The sequence below is a fragment of the Dermochelys coriacea genome, chromosome 1 (genome assembly GCF_009764565.3).
Source record: "Dermochelys coriacea isolate rDerCor1 chromosome 1, rDerCor1.pri.v4, whole genome shotgun sequence".
Classification (NCBI taxonomy): domain Eukaryota; kingdom Metazoa; phylum Chordata; order Testudines; family Dermochelyidae; genus Dermochelys; species Dermochelys coriacea.
In genome coordinates, this window is record NC_050068.2 from 255641064 (window position 1) to 255659887 (window position 18824).

An 18824-nucleotide genomic window follows, 5' to 3' on the forward strand; every position below is an offset into this window, starting at 1 on the left:
AGACAGTTTCCAAGATACTAGCAAGCAGGCTGTGGAATGCCCAGATACCCCTCCAGCCCCTATGACAATACAAAGGGAGTCAGTAGTGCATTTTTATTGGTTTGCCTTTTTAATGGATAAAAATGAGCAAGGCTTTCTGCTCTCTGGCCCAGCTCCCCACTTCTCCCAGATTAGAAATTTCTACCTACAAACGATATGGATTTCCAAGTTTGGTCACACAATCACGATCACACAAAGCCTTGCAGGAGGGGGAGGTAATGGTTACCCCAGGAGTTGAGTGCCTTGGGACAATCAGGTCTATTCTACATACCTGCTGCAAAGTAGAGACCTTTATGTATCATTCAGACATAGAAGGGATATGTTATTGTTTAATATTCACTGTGCAGTAACACCTAGTGGTCCCTACTGAGATCAGGGCGCACCTGTTCTAGGTTCTGTAGAAACTCGTAAGAAGAGAGGGGCCATGCCTTGAAAAGCTGACAATTTAAATAGACAAGACCAAATGGGAGAAAGGATGAATTATTAGCCGCATTTTACAGATGGGGAATGGAGGCACAGAAAGATTAAGTGGCCCGCCCAAGGTCAGACAGGGAGGCAGTGGGAGAAGTGGGAAGAGATCTCATGTCCCAGGCTGGCATTTTAGCCACAAGACCATCCTTTCCTGCACATTGTAAAATAATCCCTTTTGCATTTTTATCTTCAGGGTTCATAGTGATCATCAGCAATTCAGCAACACAAGATGGGCCCAGGCTGCTGCTACACAAAAACACTAGAGCCTTATAATCACAAGCTAGCCATCATTGTCCGCAGAAAAAAATGAGTCTGTCAATGGACCTCCATCCACAGCAGTTCATCCCTGCCCTTTGTATAGTGCCCATCACTGTAGTATCTAAGCACTTCCAAGCCCGCCCCATGATAAATTAAGATTCCTGCAACTCTGTCTGCCTCCTGCATCACTTATTGCTGATGAAACTGGGCTAACTAGAGACAATGGAATTCTTCAAGAGCAAATGGGTCTGTTATTAACTAACACTACACTTGATCTTGCTCTTTGCATTTTTCCAAGGTTGTAAGTATATGAAGGATGTCTTGCTGTAGGTCAGCATCACAGCCATATTCCTTCAAGTCACAGAAAACTGGATGGGCCTCCTTCCGAGCTGCTGCTTAAATCAGTGTAGGCCGGGGTGGCCAACCTGAGCCTGAGAAGGAGTCAGAAGTTACCAATGTACATTGCCAAAGAGCCACAGAAATATGTCAGCAGCCCTGCCACCCCACCACCTCCTGCCCGCCAGCAGCCCTGCCAATCAGCACCTCCCCCTCCTGCCGCAATCAGTGTTTCGCAGGGTACAGGAGGCTCTGGGATGGAGGAGGGAGGAGCAAGGGTGCAGCAGGTTTGGGGAGGGGGTGGGAAGGGGCAGAGGCCTTGGGGTAAGAGGCGGAGTTGGGGCAGTACCTGGGGTTGAGCAGTGACAAGTTGGCACCTGTAGCTCCAGCCCTGGAGTCAGAACCTATGCAAGGAGCCGCATATTAACTCTGAAGAGCCGCATGCAGCTCCAGAGCCACAGGTTGACCACCCCTGGTGTAGACGCTTCTGTGACACAAGAGGCAGCAAGTTTATTTTACATACAATTTAAAATTGTACATTGCTAGCAAGTTTCCTTGTTGCTAAATCTAGATGGCAGAGCCTGGAGCTGTTTGGAGGGGTATCATTTTGTAAGGGTTCATACAATACTGTATTCCACTTTTGCTTTGAAGTGAAATGCATGTACAGCACCTTTGAGAGTTAGATGACAGGTTTCAGAGTAGCAGCCATGTTAGTCTGTATTCGCAAAAAGAAAAGCAGTACTTGTGGCACCTTAGAGACTAACAAATTTATTAGAGCATAAGCTTTCGTCCGATGAAGTGAGCTGTAGCTCACGAAAGCTTATGCTCTAATAAATTTGTTAGTCTCTAAGGTGCCACAAGTACTGCTTTTCTTTTTGAGAGTTAGGAACAAGGGAACCAAAATAACTCAAAAGCAAAACTCAATCAAAGCTGCTGTGTTTTAGGCAGAAATTATATAAGTGCCTGGGTTCATTTGCAGGTCACTAAAAGGCTTACAAACCTTGAGAAACCCGGCTGAATTTCTTAGGTTCGCCTAGGTCTAGACAAGACACGCTGAGGTTAAATATCGTATATTTAAAAGGACTCTGGTAAAGTAATTAACACCCCAAATTTGACTTGCATGAGCATATTTGTAACCTGGTAGGGAATATTTGCCAGAATCCTAGTGTCTATTTTTGTAATATTACTAATCCTTTACATTTCTGTATCACCTTCCAACCAGGAGCATTGGACCCCACATTGATTTACATATGCAATATAGAAATATAGACACGTGATGCTGATATAAATAAGAGGTTGCATTGCTTTTTGGGCCAGATGTGATAACAAGGTCCCTGCTCACTTGTATTTGCTAACTATCCCATGTCACTTTCCAGAACAATAGGCGGGTTTTGCAATTTATCGTGTACATTTGACAGCCTCTCCTGCACTCTGCCCACTATTCCATTAGCTCTGGCACCACTAGTATTCAAAGTCCCTATGCAATATTGAAATAGCTACTCTTTATTGATATAATAAAATACATCACATATATTATTCCTATTGCCCCCAAAAGTGGAATTTTGTCTCCAAATAAGGATGAGGTGCAAGAAAGGAAATATTCAGTGCTGTTTAGAGTTGGTCAAATAATGAAAACTCAGGTTTGCAGATATGTTTGTTAATAAAAATTTCCTTCTTTATTTATGAGTATTCAAATGACAGCTGCTTAGTTACGAATTACTCACAACCGGTGTTATCAATGCATATTTGAAGGGCATTATTTGCTATTCTCAATTCAGTATTTGTTATTCTCCTGTTAGAAAATTTAGGATGTCCAGTCAGGGAACACAAACAAAGCCTTGCAAATTAAGCAACCAATTTCTACGCTCATGTTCCAAATATCAGCACTGGACACGTCTGCACTACCACTTATGTCGGTATAATTTATGTCACTCATGGGTATGAATAAGCCTCCCTCTTGAGTGACATAAGCCACATGGACCTAAGTGCTGGTGTGGACAGTGCTATGTCACTGGGGGAGCTTCTCCCGCCAACACAGCTGCCGCTGCTTGTTGGGGATGGATTAATTAAATTGACAAGAGAGCTCTCTCCTGTTATCTTAGAGCAGCTCCACTACAGAGCTTACAGTGGTGCAGCTGCGCCACTGAACGCTCTCTTAGGTAGCTATAGCCTTAGTGAATAATCTGTAGGCCAACAATTGTTTGCTTATGACTAAGGCTACGTTTTAGTCATAGGTATTTTTAGTAAAAGTCATGGACGGGTCATGGGCAGTAAACAAAAATTCATTATACTATACCCCTAACTAAAACTTGGACTGGGGGGCTGCAGCTGCTCTGAGGGGGCAGTCCATGGCATCACAGATGGGGGGCCTGGGACCCCCGCGACCCCCGCTGGTGCTAGGAGGGGGACCGGGTGGCAGCGCGCTACCCAGGACCTCCGCTGATGCTGGGGGGCAGGGTTGGCGGGGCTGGCAGGCTCCCTACTCTGCTCCGCATGTCCCTGCAGCTCTTAGGGGGAGGGAAGGTAACGGAGGCTCTGTGCAGTGCCCCCGCCATGAGTTCCAGCTCCATAGCTCCCATTGGCCAGGAACCGCAGCCAATGGGAGCTGTGGGGGTAGCACCTCTGGGCAGAGGCAGCGCGCAGAGCCCCCTGGTCCCTCCACCTAGGAGCTGCAGGGACATACTGGCTGCATCCCCAACCCTCCGCCCCAACCCTGAGCCACCTCCCACTCCCAAACTGCCCCAGCGGCAGCCGGTGCAGCTGGGTCAGGGGCTGCCTGATCTGCTTGGACCGGCTGTGTCGGCTGCTGCAGAAATCATGGGCGTCACGGAAAATCACCAAATCCGTGACTTCCATGACCTCTGTGACAGACACACAGCCTTATTTATGACATGCACAGAATGTTTCCAAATAGTAAATGTATTTGCAAAAAGAAGGGAACTAGTTTGCAAAGTGGCTGGATTTACCAAACTCAGTATTAGATTAACATTATTTGACCACTGGTAGTCCTGGACTAGTAACATATTTAAGGTTCAATATCCATGGACCAGGACTAGAAATGGATTTTTTTTTTAGCCCAGTAAACTGCAGCTGGTAATTTCCTCTTCCTAATGTGATCCAGCGCTTTATTCCAAGCTCTGACAAGCCCTGCAAGCCTTATTTTACAAAAAAGTGTTATTTTAGATAGCTTGGAATAGGGTTTGGTTATGAATAAATCATAATTTCTCTTCTCTTCCAAGTCCAGGAGTTTGGCGCCATTATGTTAAGACAGCCTGGCTTTAGAGATGGAGGGAAATGAAAAACAACAATTCAATTTTGTAATACTCACATTGTCCTTAATGGCTTTGTCCTGTGAAATATGGCACAAATTCTTGATGGGGTGGAAGGATTTTAAGCAAGCAAGAAAGAATGTAATTCTGATAGTATCGGATTAGCTTGGAATGAGGACAAAACACACCTATTGTTCTGAAAAGTGACATGGGATAGTTAGCAAATAGAAGTGAGCAGGGACCTTGTTACTACAGCTGGCATAAAAAGCAATGTTTTCATGGTACTTTATTAGTGGGCTAATAAAGTATGCATGCGCATTTCCAAAGTATGCTGTTTAAACAAAGCATTAGGGTGGGGAAGTGAGTACAACTTCATGGACAACGGGAATTAACAATTCACAGTTCTCAAATCTTGTTTCAGCTTTGGAAAAAAACACTCGAGCAAGAGGGGGATTTTACTTAACGCTGATATGGGCAAGGAAGTTGCCAGATGTGGGACACTTTCCTCCTGGATGAGGTCATGATCCTGGATTTGGCTGATTTGTAGTAACATGGAGTTCTGCCACTCCATTTTTCTGTGTGTGTGTGTGTGTGTGTGTGTGTGTGTGTGTGTGTGTGTGTGTGTGTGTGTGTGTGTGTGTGTGTGTGTGTGTGTGAGTGAGTGAGTGAGTGAGTGAAAACTCATGCCCTGGCAACAAATGCAGGTTTGACATGGAGGTTGCAGGGTCTTTAAAAATGCATCTCTTCCAGGGCAGCAGATGCTTCCAAACAGACTGCTTGCCTAGCTCAAATGAGACTGCTTGCCCAGTTCTAAACCTGTGGGGTGCATGGCTGGGACAGGGACCCTCAGTGAGAAAAAAAAATGGCATTTTCTCTGCTGTGGATGGAGATCCGTTGGCAGACTCATTTTTGCAGGTGGCTACAATGGCTAGTTTGTCAAAAAACAGAGCAACCCAACAAGAGTCATCCCCCAATACTACACTAAGCAGAGTAAAGATACACTTCTTTGGGAGGTGCTGGAAGGACGTCTTGGAGAGAAATAGAAGCTCTTGTGCAAATTTTTGCCACCATATCAAAGGGAGAGTTGGGTCATTTTCCTGCCTCTGATGGAATCTACCCTTCTTTTGCTATGGCTACCACATCCCTGCCATTTTGGATTGAGTTATATGGGACTCAAAAATATTTCAAGAGCAAATATTTAGGCTTTGAAAAATGCCAGGGTATGCCAAGTGTCAAGAATTAACAAAGGTTTGCAGATGAAGGTGTGGATTCCCATTACAGGTCTTTACACCCTCCAGCCCATCACTACAAGAGACATAAGTTCAGGGCTGTGCTGTAATATCAATAGACTTAGCAGAGTTTTAAAGAAACAAATGATACTATTTTCCAATTAAGTGCACTTAACATACTTAGACTGTAAGCTCTTTGCAGCAGGGACTGTTTTTGTTCTGTGTTAGCATAGTGCCTAACACAATGGGATCCGGGTCCATGACTGGGGCTCCTAGGTGCTCTGCAATACAAATAAGTTGCTTATCCACCTATATTGCCACCTTCTTGGGTTACAAGAAAGTGTTTTTGTTTTTAAAAAGGGAAATCAGTGGACAGGTTCCCCAGTCTCCCACCCTTCCTGTCTGCAAACAATAAGGCCTCATTACATGGGGTTTGTCATAGGTTATGGGGGAAAGTTTTGTGGCAGTCACATGTTAAAATATTGATAGCTTTTTGCTTGTTGTTACTTATTTCTAGTGACTGTTTTCTGGTCCAGTTAACTCTTCCAGCGCGAGGGAGGAGAAAGGAAAGGACCATTTATCAACACAAAAATGCTGCAGAGTCAGCTATTTTGGCAGGCAAAGAGGGGTTGGAAAAGGTTTTAAATCTGATACCTCTTCAAAAATGAAAACAGTGGTAACAATATGTTATTGTTCGCTCCGAAGATTCTGGGACTAGTTCCATGTGTGAGGCAACCAGAATGGCCAGCCACAATCCCCAGACAGTCATCTTTTCTCAAGGCAAACACTGCTACTCAGGTGGGGCAGTCTGAGCTGATATTTCATCAGATTGATACTAGGAAGAAGAAATAGGTTCCTCAGAATGTACAGCAGAGTAACTGAGATCAGAATTGGGCTTAATCAACATTGTCTTTCAGTGTTGTGGTCATTGGACCAGATTCTGATCTCAATTATACCTGTGTAAATCCTGAGTGACGCTACTGCCTTCATTCACCCACGTGAATAAGATCAGAAGCTAGCCCTCTTACTGTAAATGCTTCCAGGCAAGGCACAAATCTTACTATATTTTATAAAGACCCACGTACATTTGTGGAATATTGTAGAAACTTCTTTTGCTTGCAGTTTAGAATTCCAGATATTCCCTTCTAGCCTGGTCCAGCTCTTCCCCAGTTCAGTTTTAGGTGTTTTGAGCAGTCATCTTTGGGGTGGGGATGTATCCAGTGAAGAACCAACCCTGATTAACTCACTCCCCAGCCTTAAATAGAATTTACATATGGCGGGAATCTTTTGTTTCCCAGTTTGATCCCCACCCACTACTAGTGGAAAAATACCAGCAGTCCAAGATGGTATCCAGTACCAGGTGACATGATCACATGACCCTGCAGTGTCAAAGCAGCATGCAGGAAGCTTCTCAGGAAGGTGGGAGATTAGCATCTTCAAAGACCTATTGTTCTCCCTATTGGTTTATTGACTAAGCAGCCAGACTGGTTGCATTTTGTCTGGTGGGTGTTCCCCAGGTGCAAACACTTTTGCAATTGATACATAATCAATATTCCTAACTTCAGATACAGAAATGCATCCGATGAAGTGAGCTGTAGCTCACGAAAGCTTATGCTCTAATTAATTTGTTAGTCTCAAAGGTGCCACAAGTACTCCTTTTCTTTTTTGCGAATACAGACTAACACGGCTGCTACTCTGAAACCAGAAATGATACATACATACTAATAGGATAATCACATTTAGTCAATCATAATCTTTCCAATGATATCTCACATGACCCATTTTGCACAAAACATATCTTAGTTGTGCCATACAGTATCTCTATGAAGAATATGGGGCATAGTGCCACACCTTCCTCTTTGATTACACTGTTAGGACTAGGCAGCAGACTGGCCCCTAGGCCCCAGATGCTAGCACAGTGTATTAGACATATTAAGAGGTCCAACAGAGAGCTAGATGGATGCTGTGGTAATGGACTACCCCCTGGTGGTGTCTCCTTGATACTGCAGGGAAGTTTAACACAAGCCAGTGACTCAGCTATTGAGTTTATTGTTACACTTGAGAAAAACCAGCAGGTGCATAAAGGTAGTAAATAAGTAAGAAAATACCAGCAAAAAGAGAAGGCAGCAGTGCCAAGTGGGGTTGGGGGGGAGAATCACCTCTTATAGAAATGGTAGCCAGAAAAGCCCTGTTTTTGCTAGATTCACACAAACTCTAGATGCAATTGCCATCCTACCAGAGACTTTCCTACTACGTTAAAATTTCATGGGGAAAATTCCACTCATTTTCACTCTCGTTTCAGCTTGGATGAAGGATCCTGTATTAGTTACTGGCCTCAGTTGCTACACCTCCACCTTGATGTAAACTCCAAGCCCATTACCCTGGGAAGGGGAGGATAGAGGAAGGGAGAGGAGGGCAGTCCTTGCTTTGAAATGAATCCCCCCTTTTGAGGCAGAAACAAGCCATGCTGTTAACGATGGGTCTGTAATGCACTCATGTCTGCTGGGAAATAAGTGGAGACTAATGAAGGCCATTACACCCAAGAACTTGGTTTACATTTATAACAAGGGGACCAGAGATAAAACCAGCATTTGAGCCCTTCAGAAATGGTCCTGTGGTTAGGGTGCTACTCTAGGACTCAGCAGACCTGGGCTTTGCTACAGATTTCCTGAGTGACCTTGGGCAAGTCAGACTCTCTCTGGTACAGTCTCCAATCTGCATAATGGGGATAATAGTCCTGCTCCATTTCAGAGGGCTGTCGTGGGTCTCCCATACCAGGGTAATGGGGCCCCAGATATACCTAAAATAAAAAAGGATGTTGTAGGTATTTCCCAAGCATCACAAAGCAGCCGAGGGGCAGCTAGGGATTCCCACAACATGGGGGAAAGTCAGTGTGATTGTTTTCATGGCACCTGCTTCCTCAAACAACCCAGCACAGAGGATGTGGCAGAAGTGGGGCCAGCGCAGCCTCCTCACTACCTGCTTCTTTTGGTGGCGAAGGTGCACAATGGGAAGCAGGTCTGGACCACAGTGTCCTTACAAGTCAGCAGAATCCTTAGATAGATTCAGCCTGCAGGTAGCTCCAGGATCTGAGAAACTGAAAGGCGACTTAGCCACAGATGCCTCTTCCTCCCCATCAACCCAGCAGCACCATGCTCTGCTCCAGCCAGCTCAATATTTTTATTCGCATTTTACAGATAAGGAAAATGAGGAACAGTGAAGGTAAGTAGCATACCTTGGGTGAGTTAAAACAACAAGTCTGTGGCAGAGCCAAGAAATGTAAGCCAATGTGCCTCAGCTCCCAGATGTGTTCTTTAGCCACTAGGCAAGGTTTCCTCTCTGCTTTCAAGGATGGTATAGATAGGGAAAGGACCAATTAAAGGAAGGGAGGTCTCCTCTCACAAGGAGGGCATTTTAAATGAAAATCATTATGTATTTTGTAACTGGAAAAAAGAGAATTGTAAACTGAATGTAGTTCTCTAACTTTTAACCAGAGGATGACTCAAGTAACAGCTAATCTATATTTTGTTGGTGAAAGAGAAAAGCTTTTGAGCTTACACAAAAGCTCTTCTTCAGGTCCCCAAATCTGTGTAAATTCAAAAGCTTGTCTCCCTCATGAATAGAAGTTGGTCCAATATAAGATATTAGCTCAGTCACCTTGTCTCTCTAAGATCCTTGGACCAACATGGTTACAACAGTACTGCAAACAACATTTAGTTTGACAGGGCTTTAAGGGAAAATCTTGAAATGGTTACCTGTCGATGAAACATGACACAATTGAAATCTGACAGGTTCTAGGGAGCAAAGACACATTTCACTCAAAGACAGTGTTGCTGTTAGAGAAACCTAGTTTTAGAACATGGGTGGGCAAACTACGGCCTGTGGGCTGCGTCTGGCCCATCAGACCTTTTAATCCAGCCCTCAAGCTCCCACCCAGAAGCAGGGTGGGGGCTTGCCTCGCTCCACACGTGCTGTGGTTCCCCGTGGCTCCCGGAAACAGCGGCATGTCCCCTCTCCGGCCCCTATGCAGAGGCACAGCTAAGGGGCTCTGCACTGCATGCTGCCCCCACCTCAAGCACCAGCTCTTCAGCTCCCATTGTCCAGGAATTGTGGCCAATCGGAGCTGCAAGGGTGGTTCCTGCGGATGGGGCAGCGTGCAGAGACCCCGGCCACGCCTCTGCATAGGAGCTGGAGCTGGAACAGGGGACATGACACTGCTTCTGGGAGCTACTTGAGGTAAGTGCCATCTGGAGCCTGCACCCCTGACCTTTTCCTATGCCTCAATCCCCTGCCCCAGCCCTGATCCCCCTCCCGCCCTCCAAACCCCTCAGTCCCAGTGTGGAGCACCCTTCTGCACCTCAAACCCTCACCCTCAGCCTCACTCCAGAGCCCACATCCCCAGCCGAGCCCTCACCCTCCCCTGCACTCCAACCCCCTACCCCAGCCCATAGCCCCCTTCCGCACCCTGAACGCCTCATTTCTGGCCCCACCCCAGAGCCCGCACCCCCAGCCGGAGCCTTCACCCCCTGCCGAACCCCAACCCCCAATTTTGTGAGCATCCATGAACATTCACACAATTTCCATACGCAGATGTCGCTCTCAGGCCAAAAGGTTTGCCCACCCCTGTTTTAGAGGTAAGCTCTTTATCTGAGGTCATTTAGATGGAATGTAGGTAATGAGATGTTTCTTTAACTGGAGTTGAAAATAAAATGGTCTTGAAGGAATTTTGTGCAATTTTTATTGCTGGCATTTAAAATTTCCACCATTGTTGGAAATATACAACCACTTCTTCTGTTTTCTCTTGCTGAAGTGATTGCCTGGGTTAGTTGGAGAATCCCTTTATCCCTCTTTCTTTCTCAGATAATGTTCTTATTTACCTAGCTCCAGTTCTGAAAAGAGTTTGGAGTTGCTGGTCTGACAGAGTGGAACCATTCCCTCAGCAATTGCCCTTGCAGTGCCCAGGGATAGGCTGGACACTGAGGAGGACAAAGAAAAAGAAAGCAAAAGCAATTTAATCTTTGACCATCACTTCCAGGTTTCAGCTGGGAACTAAAGGGCTGGAGGTAGAGGGGAGATAATGAAATCCTGCAGGAAAGGCCATTTACAACTTTCCTGATGAGGCTGAAGTGAGCAAGTACAACACAATCCCATATAACCAAAATCTGGGTAACCCAAATACTCACATGTTCCCCAGGGTTATATTCTCCTCTCCTGTAAGGGAGTCTCCAAAACCAGAGGGCAGTGAAGAGCTCCCTGGCAGCTGCCGAGGCCAACTGGCAGAGGCAGATGTTTGATGACTTCCTGAAGGCTAGTACCAAGAAGCAGGCCATACTCTGGGTTTCCACCCTCTGGATCTCCTGGCCAGCTTGCCCAAGGCAGACAGGCACTGAGAGAGGGATGGAGGTGATAAAAACACAGCTTCTCAGAGCCTTGGGACAAATGTGTAGTCACACAGCTTAATGTACTACTGGATGGTGCTCAGATATTATGGTGATGCGTTAAGTCTAAAAACCTTTATAGAACAGAACAGAACAGTAAAAATTGATGCTTGCAGGCTTTGCATATCAGCCAACTTTCAAGGAGATGTCCTGCAATCAAATAGGCCAGCTCCCCTGAATTTTGGAAGGATTCAGGTGTCTTCCAAGACTTCTGGAAAAAGTGTTCTGTCTTGGCAAATCTCACAAAAAAAGCCCTTTCTAATAACATTTGCAGCAAATGATGTTTGCATAAGCATATCCTTTGGAGGCTTAGCTAAACCTCTGAACGTTTTGCTGTTTGCTATCACGATTAGCAAGGGAGGGGATTATCACTTGTAGTAGTCTGTCTGTTTTTACTATTTTAATTACCTTTTGGTGAACGTAGATGTTGTGAAAGGCACGCGATTGACAGCCCTAGAGATAGAGGTCTTCTCTTTATTTATAGAACAGGTATAGCAAACACAATGGTGTTGTGCATGCCCGCCAAACCACACCACAATGTGCCTTTACACCTTTACACAATGTGCCTGCAGGGACCAGGTCTAGGGGCGAAAGAGGAATTCCGTCTGCTGAGCACAGACATCTCTTCTGAGACTGTCAACAAGTCTGCTAATTAGTGCCAAAGGACATTTTTCTCTGAATACAGTAGGAAGAAGGCCTGAAACATAAGCCCATTTATCAGAGGCTTGGTATGAGGCCTCCGGCCTGGGCTAAAGTAATCAAACCTTTGCTGATATAAAGCAAAGTTAAGTTGTGAGCAAGAGGCAGGCCCTGCTCACAGAATCTGGCAAGAACAGGGCTAATACTGCAGAAACACATATTCCTAAACTAGTGCTAGGCACAAGAAGATATACGCAAACACATTCCAGAAAGGTGGTACCAGAACACCTCGATACCAGCACATTCCCCAAACATAACAGGAACACACTGACCCATCCTAAAGATAAGGTCAGGATGACAGCATGATGCATAGAGATGTTTTGATCAAACCACCATGTACAAGGCAATGGGTGGCACCCTAATACGTCAGAGGGTGGCACCCTGATACGTCAGAACAATATATAACTTGTTGGTGTTGGTGTATAAAGATGCATCTCAGAGGGAGTGTCTTTGGCCAGCCAAGGGGGCAGTGAAAAGTCCTGCCACTGACTGAGCTGCGTCCACTGTCATGGGCACACATGTGCTAGAGTAACTCTAGACATTGATTCGGGGAGCTAGGACCGTGCTTCACTGCCAATAAACCTTCATACCTTAATGGATCTTGTGGTCACTGGGCTGTTTGCTCGAGGTCTGCTGTGCCAGCTGTCTGCACAGAGCTGGGACAGCACACAGAGAGAACACACACACACATGCAGCCGAACTTCTGACGACACTGAGAACTGAAGAGATCACCACATTCATGTAGTACAGGCCACCGAACAACCAGACCTTGGACACCAATGACATGGATAGGTGACAGACACAAATTTCTCTATATCCTATTGCTGATCTCCCGAGCCATGCAGCCTCCTACACCCCAGTAATACTGCTGTCATTAAAGCAGCCAGTAGATGTGTGTGCTTACCAATCTGTGTGAGCATCGTCAATCACCAAAAGGATCTTGGGTTTCTGAGCCACAGGAGTGGGGCTTGCCGAGTGCTCCATCAGTCCTGCAGCTGCTTGTGTGGTCTGCTTCATGGCACTGGAGATGGAACTGAAGATACTGGTTCCAGAAGAGGAAGAGGGTGATGGCTGAGATGGTTGCTGCTGTTGCTTCCTCTCAGTTGCTGGAGAACCTGGAGAGCTAGTGGAGTTATCAGGACGCTGAAGATCCATCATATAGCCATTGGGCAAGTTGGCCACAAAACTACTGTCTGAGAGGCGCCTTCGGAGGAAATTCATTGCTGAAGCTCAGGATGGAGAACTTCTCCACAACACGAGTGAGATTAAATAACTATTCCACAGTCCAGAGGGGCTTTTGGAGTCACTATAGCTTAGTCCAGAGAGATGCTGTCACCCTTGAAATCACGTTTGAGGAAGAAATACAAAAAGACCTTTTTTCCTGTGGAAGAACAAGAGACACTTGTGTGAGATGCAGATAAATTGTTCCACATTAGAACAACACACTGAGCCTTTAAAGAACATCCTAAGGCCTAAAGCTTAGCCAACACTTGTGTAAGTGGAGAAGGGTCATTACTTTATATGCCGGGTATCCTACACCAACTTGCTAGTAAGGCACATTGGCCAAGTGGGTAGAAGTAGGTAGGCTTCATGGCCTTTTCCGGCCCCTAAGTGTTACTGAATTGTACACAGCTCCTCCTCCAGTCACAACAAAAAGATTAAAATAGCTAGAGCCCTGCAAATCGGTGGATATCCACTTTATATCCGTGGATCAGATGCAGATACAAATTTTGTATCTGTGCAAGGCTCTAAAAATAGCTGTGTCTATTGATTTAGTGTCCCAGTAGCTAGTGTTTCAGAGGAAGTTGGAAAAAGAAAAAAAAAAAAAAGAGTCCCATAATACATTTGGCTATTTCTACAATACTGTTCACCATGGAGAAGAAAAATTCTTTTAATTCCAGCTAGCAATCCGAGTCTATTCTGAGGCAAGAGAACTGAGACAAATATTGGATACTTTGGAATTTCAGTAAATGGATTGGATAAAAAAAACCTGTTTGTTGCTGGCTTGTTAAAGGGACTCTGAATTTTGAGAAACAAACATTCTAAACACAACCATTAGTGGGAAAAAAAATCCTGGAGCAAGGCTCGTGTAACACTCCAAAACCAATTTTCAAAAGAAGCTTCATTCTGTACTTGACTCTGTACGTGCAATTTTGTGTGTCCCCCATATCTAGATTTTGGGCTTGATGAATATTAGGTAGCTAACTAGAGATATCATCACACTATCTGATTGCTAATTCACTTCAGGGGCATACACAAAATTGGAAGCACAATTTTTAAAAGGCCAAATTGAGGCTGCTTTGCAAACTTGGTCCTCTAGATTTAAATGCTTCTTTTAGGAATAAGGTGTATTACTCTGCTGATCTTCTCCAATCAGGTAATGAACAAGGAGAAATTTAAACACCTGGATTTTTCTGAGCCACTAAACGGTCTTGTTATTTATGGAAAATGCATCCAAGATTTCAGAGCAAACTAATGCCACATGAGTTAGTGGAATCACTTCACTATTTCACAACTGGAGACACTGTGGCCAGGGAATAGGATTTCCACAGGGACTCTGCAAGGCCCCCTTCTCTGCTAATACAGCCTACACCTTTGGGTCTTGTCTAGGCATAGCAGGGAATGAGCAGGGAAACAAAAATGATACAACAGCAACATAATGGTAGTCAATCATGTTTATGTCTTGGATACCAGTAACAGGTAACACAAGGGCATTTATTACAGCAGATGCCTGGAGCAGTGAAAGTGATGGCTGCCTTTTGAATCAGTGGGGGCCATTCCTAGTGTCACAGTTACAGGTATAGAAGCACCTTGGACTCCTCTCAAGTCTCTCTATGTGCACCCCTCAGGTCTTAGGCCTCAAGCCTTTATTTCCCTGGAATCCTGCAATTCTCCAACTCTTAGACCAGGCCTCAGGCTACCCTCTTCCCCTCCCATGTACCAACTGTGATTTCCCTACAGGTCCAACTGGGCTTGGCACCTGCAAGTCTTCCTTTCGGGAGATGTGACCAGCGGTTAATACAGTGGCTAGATAGCATTCTTAAAGGTAAGTATTGTTTAACCTTAGTAGCAAGAACACAGCATCTGAGAAAGGATTTAAAAACAGAATAGTCTGTACACATCTATTTTACTAAGGTTTACCGTTCCCTGGAAGGTTACAAAGGCCCAACGGCTTCAGACCCCTTCTATAGGGCCTGTGTCTATATAAGCCTCTTCCTCTCAAACAGACTGTGACAACTGCCTTCCCCTTTCTCTTGAGGGTGATTTTTAACCAATTAGTGGCCTTTTGATATTCTGGTTCCCATCCTTGGCAAAATAAGCCTTGTATCTTTACTGGTGACTGGAAGGAGCTTCCAGCTAATAGCTCAAGTATTGCTCCTTAATGACCCCTGCCTTGTTTACTGAGAGGTTACTTATCTAGAAATATTGTCTTGCCTTCCTGCTAATTTCCTAACCGCCCTGCTATGGAACTAAATCAACATATGCATATGGTAAACGTTCCAGTAATTTAATATAGTTACACACACACACACACACACACACACACACACACACCCCATAATCAGGTCACATACAGTATGCTTAAATTATTACAGATCAGCCTCACAGCTTTCACATCTAGTAAAATGGAACCATTCCATCCCATGGTTCAGACGTAACCTTCTGACTGCCACTGTCCTACCACAATAACAACAACAAATCTCTGTATTAGCAAAGATGTTACCCCAGGTGGTAACCACAGTGGCAGAATGGTAAGAGAAGGCTTTCTTGAAGAGTATGGGTAGCTTAATAGAAGGGCATTGCACAGGTGCATGTGTCATTTCTCTGCATAATACAGAAAGAGAAATGGAATTAATACATAACTACTCTACATGACACATTCTACCCACATTCTAGTATGAGGAACATTTAAGCAGAGTTGCTGTCTGCAGACCACCAAGGTCCAAGTTTAGCGTTGGTTATGGTGGTGTGCAGTTCACATATAGACAGAGTCCAATCACAGCATAATGCCATAATTTGGTACATTTGCTTGGAGTATTTGACATCAGATGGCAGATAGTGGAGGGTCAGCAGAAGTCTAACTTCAATATCAACAGTGACGCACACAGTAATATAGCATTTTATATCTTTAGTGCAGCTTTTTGGGAAGTTGTCCACTGTTCCATGGCTAAAGCATTCATTTCCTGCCATTACTGCTATCAGCCATTAGAGGGAGCCTGTGGCTATTGGTAATAATCATGATGGGTAACATTTTTGAAAGCACCTAAATGACTTAGGAACCAAAGTCCCATGAAACTTGCAGCTCCACTTTTGAAATTTTTACCCACTACTTGGTCCTTGTATAGTTCTCATCTCCTCTAAAAGCCTGACATCTTCTAAGCAAGGGACAAAGTAATATTAATTAAACTGTATGGATCAACAACAGGAAATAATAAAACAAAGTGAAATAATTTAAAATAATAAATACAAGTATCCTACACTACAGAAAGTGTGTGTCATCCAGGAACAGAGATGCAGTGATGCATACTGGCACTGGAGAGCAAGGAAAAGGAATAGAAATTAGTTATTCTGTACTGCCACATAGAAGACATAGATTGGATTCATTTACTGGTCTCCTTCTCCGTGGACTGGCGTGGACTTGGAGTTCTGTGGAGTCCGTGCTCTGGAGCTGTCTCTGTGCCACTGACTGAACCCTCCAAAATCAATGTATTGTTGATAAATTCCAAAGGAAGACAACCCCACTGTGGCAGGAAGGTTGCTGACCAAGGTTCTAGAAATTCAGGAAGGATTTGACCTCCAACTCCATCTGTAAAAGTGTGTGTGGGGGGAAATGACAAGAGGTGTGCTCGTTTCTTTACAAAACCCTTAGGAAAAGAGTGTACCTTGAGGGAATATTTTCATCAGTCTTAGGTTAGCGTAAGTAACAAAGTAATTGAAATCCATTTTTTTTAAATTAAGGTAATTGTAGCTCTGCCATATCAATATATTGATTACCACTAGCCCAGCTACAGAGAAGGTTTTATCTAAGATGAAAGAAAGATCAGTAATGGAATACATAAGTAAAAGGCCAACAAGCACCCTGCTTACCGGAAAACATCAAAAACAATCTATTCTGCATTATACCCACACTGTACGTATGCACCTTTGTTCTTTAGCTCTACAGACATGTACATCAGAATAGGGGCTTCATTTTCACTGAGCCAACACATCCTGCAGCTCCTAGCCACAACTTCAGCTGAAGTCAACGTGCAACATCCATGAGGAGTTCACAAGCCACATTTGGTCTTGTGCAACTCCACTGATTGCATTCAGCAGGAGGGGGAACAATATCCAGGGTCTAAATATTCTATGAGCTAAACAATCAGGGTCAATATGTTGGTCATACTATGTAAATTATTTAGTGAGATTATTTGCATATTTGCATACAACCATAAATTTAACCTTATGATCAACACCCCTTCCCCCAAACAGTGGCAGGGTTAGGGTATGGAGCTGCAGAAAGCTTGACAATTATGGCTAGGACAGGTTTGACACAGAAAATGCCCTACAGAAGTCCAGAGGTCAGAATGGCAAAGCTTCAAACCTCAGTTCTGGAAAGACTTCCATCTGCAGGTCCCAAAATACTTTGCAGACATGAATGAATTTATCTCACAGGAATGCTGTGAAGCCATCACCCTCGCTTTACAAAGAAGAAAACTGGGGCAAAGATAGGAGTATAATCTAGCTCTCCTGAGTCATCATCCTATGTTTTAACCATTAGACCAAACTTCTTCCCTTTATGTGAAAGGCTGAAAACCAAAGGAAAGAGGCAGAGACTTGTCTACATCAGTGGCTCTCAACTTTTCCAGACAACTGTACCCCTTTCAGGAGTCTGATTTGTCTTGTGTACCCCCAAGTTTCACCTCACTTAAAAACAACTTGCTTACAAAATCAGATATAAGTGTCACAGCACAGTATTACTGAAAAATGGCTCACGTTCTCATTTTTACCATAGAACTATAAAATAAATCAATTGGAATATAAATATTGTACTTACATTTCAGTGTATAGTACATAGAGCAGTATAAACAAGTTATTGTCTACATGGAATTTTAGTTTGTACTGATTATGCTATGTAGCCTGTTGTACAATTAGGCAAATATCTAGATGAGTGGATGTACCCCCTGGAAGACCTCTGCATACCCCTGGTTGAGAACCATTGGTCTACACTATTGTTAAAGTCAATGTAACTTACTTTGCTCAAGGGTGTGAAAAAAACACCCCGAGCCACGTAAGTTACATCGACAAAGTGGTGTCAACACCACACTATGTTGGTGGGAGACACTCTCCTGCCGACGTAGCTTATGCCTCTCATTGAGATGGAGTAATTACATTGATAGGAGAGTGCACTCCCATCGACACAGTGAGTCTTCACCAGACATGCTACACTGGCACAGCTGCACCGATGTAGCATGGTAGTAAAGATAAGCCCCAAACAACTCACAAAACTGGAGCAGCTCAAGAGACTACTGGAAATGCAAGGGGATCTGGAGCTGACAGGGAAAGGAGGGTTTGGGAGCTCTTCAGCTCATTCTTGACCAACACCCTCTCGCTGGTGTTCAAAACAGAACTTTGTCAAGAACTGTGTTTCCTCAGTTGGTAAGAGGACCTCTGCAATTCAGGGCCTTTGAGGGCAAAAGTTACAAGGGAAAATGCAGAGAATTTCTACAAATAAAGGAATGAAAGTTCCAAGATTGAAAAAACAAACAAAAACCACCCCTGCCTCCCACCCCTAGGACTAATTTTGCCCTCTGGGAAAAAAAGCGAAAAATTAAGAACAAAGAGAAAGAGTAAGAAATCAGAAGGGGGAAAAATCAGGCAAACTAAAAGACAGCAAGAGAACCTATGAAAACCCAGCCATATACAGAAGTACAGAAGGAAACAAAAACAGAGGCAACAGGAACAACTGCATGTGCTGACATTGAAGATTATAGCAGAAAGGGGCTAATGAAATTAGAATATAATGCAAAGATGCAGATTATCTTTATTATTGAGTTAAATTTCTGGCTAGTTTTTACAAAGGATATTAAGGGAATTAAACAACC

The 18824-nt window shown here is 44.2% G+C and overlaps 1 protein-coding gene across 1 annotated transcript in view; it reads right to left on the minus strand.

Moving 5' to 3' along the window:
- SYN3 (synapsin III) overlaps positions 1 to 18824 on the minus strand; it is a 274735-nt gene that overhangs the window by 235505 nt on the left and 20406 nt on the right. The window contains exon 2 of the mRNA XM_038386748.2: positions 12644 to 13120. Coding sequence (XP_038242676.1) covers positions 12644 to 12960 — 317 coding nt within the window. The 5' untranslated portion in view covers positions 12961 to 13120. The remainder of the gene's footprint in view (positions 1 to 12643; positions 13121 to 18824) is intronic.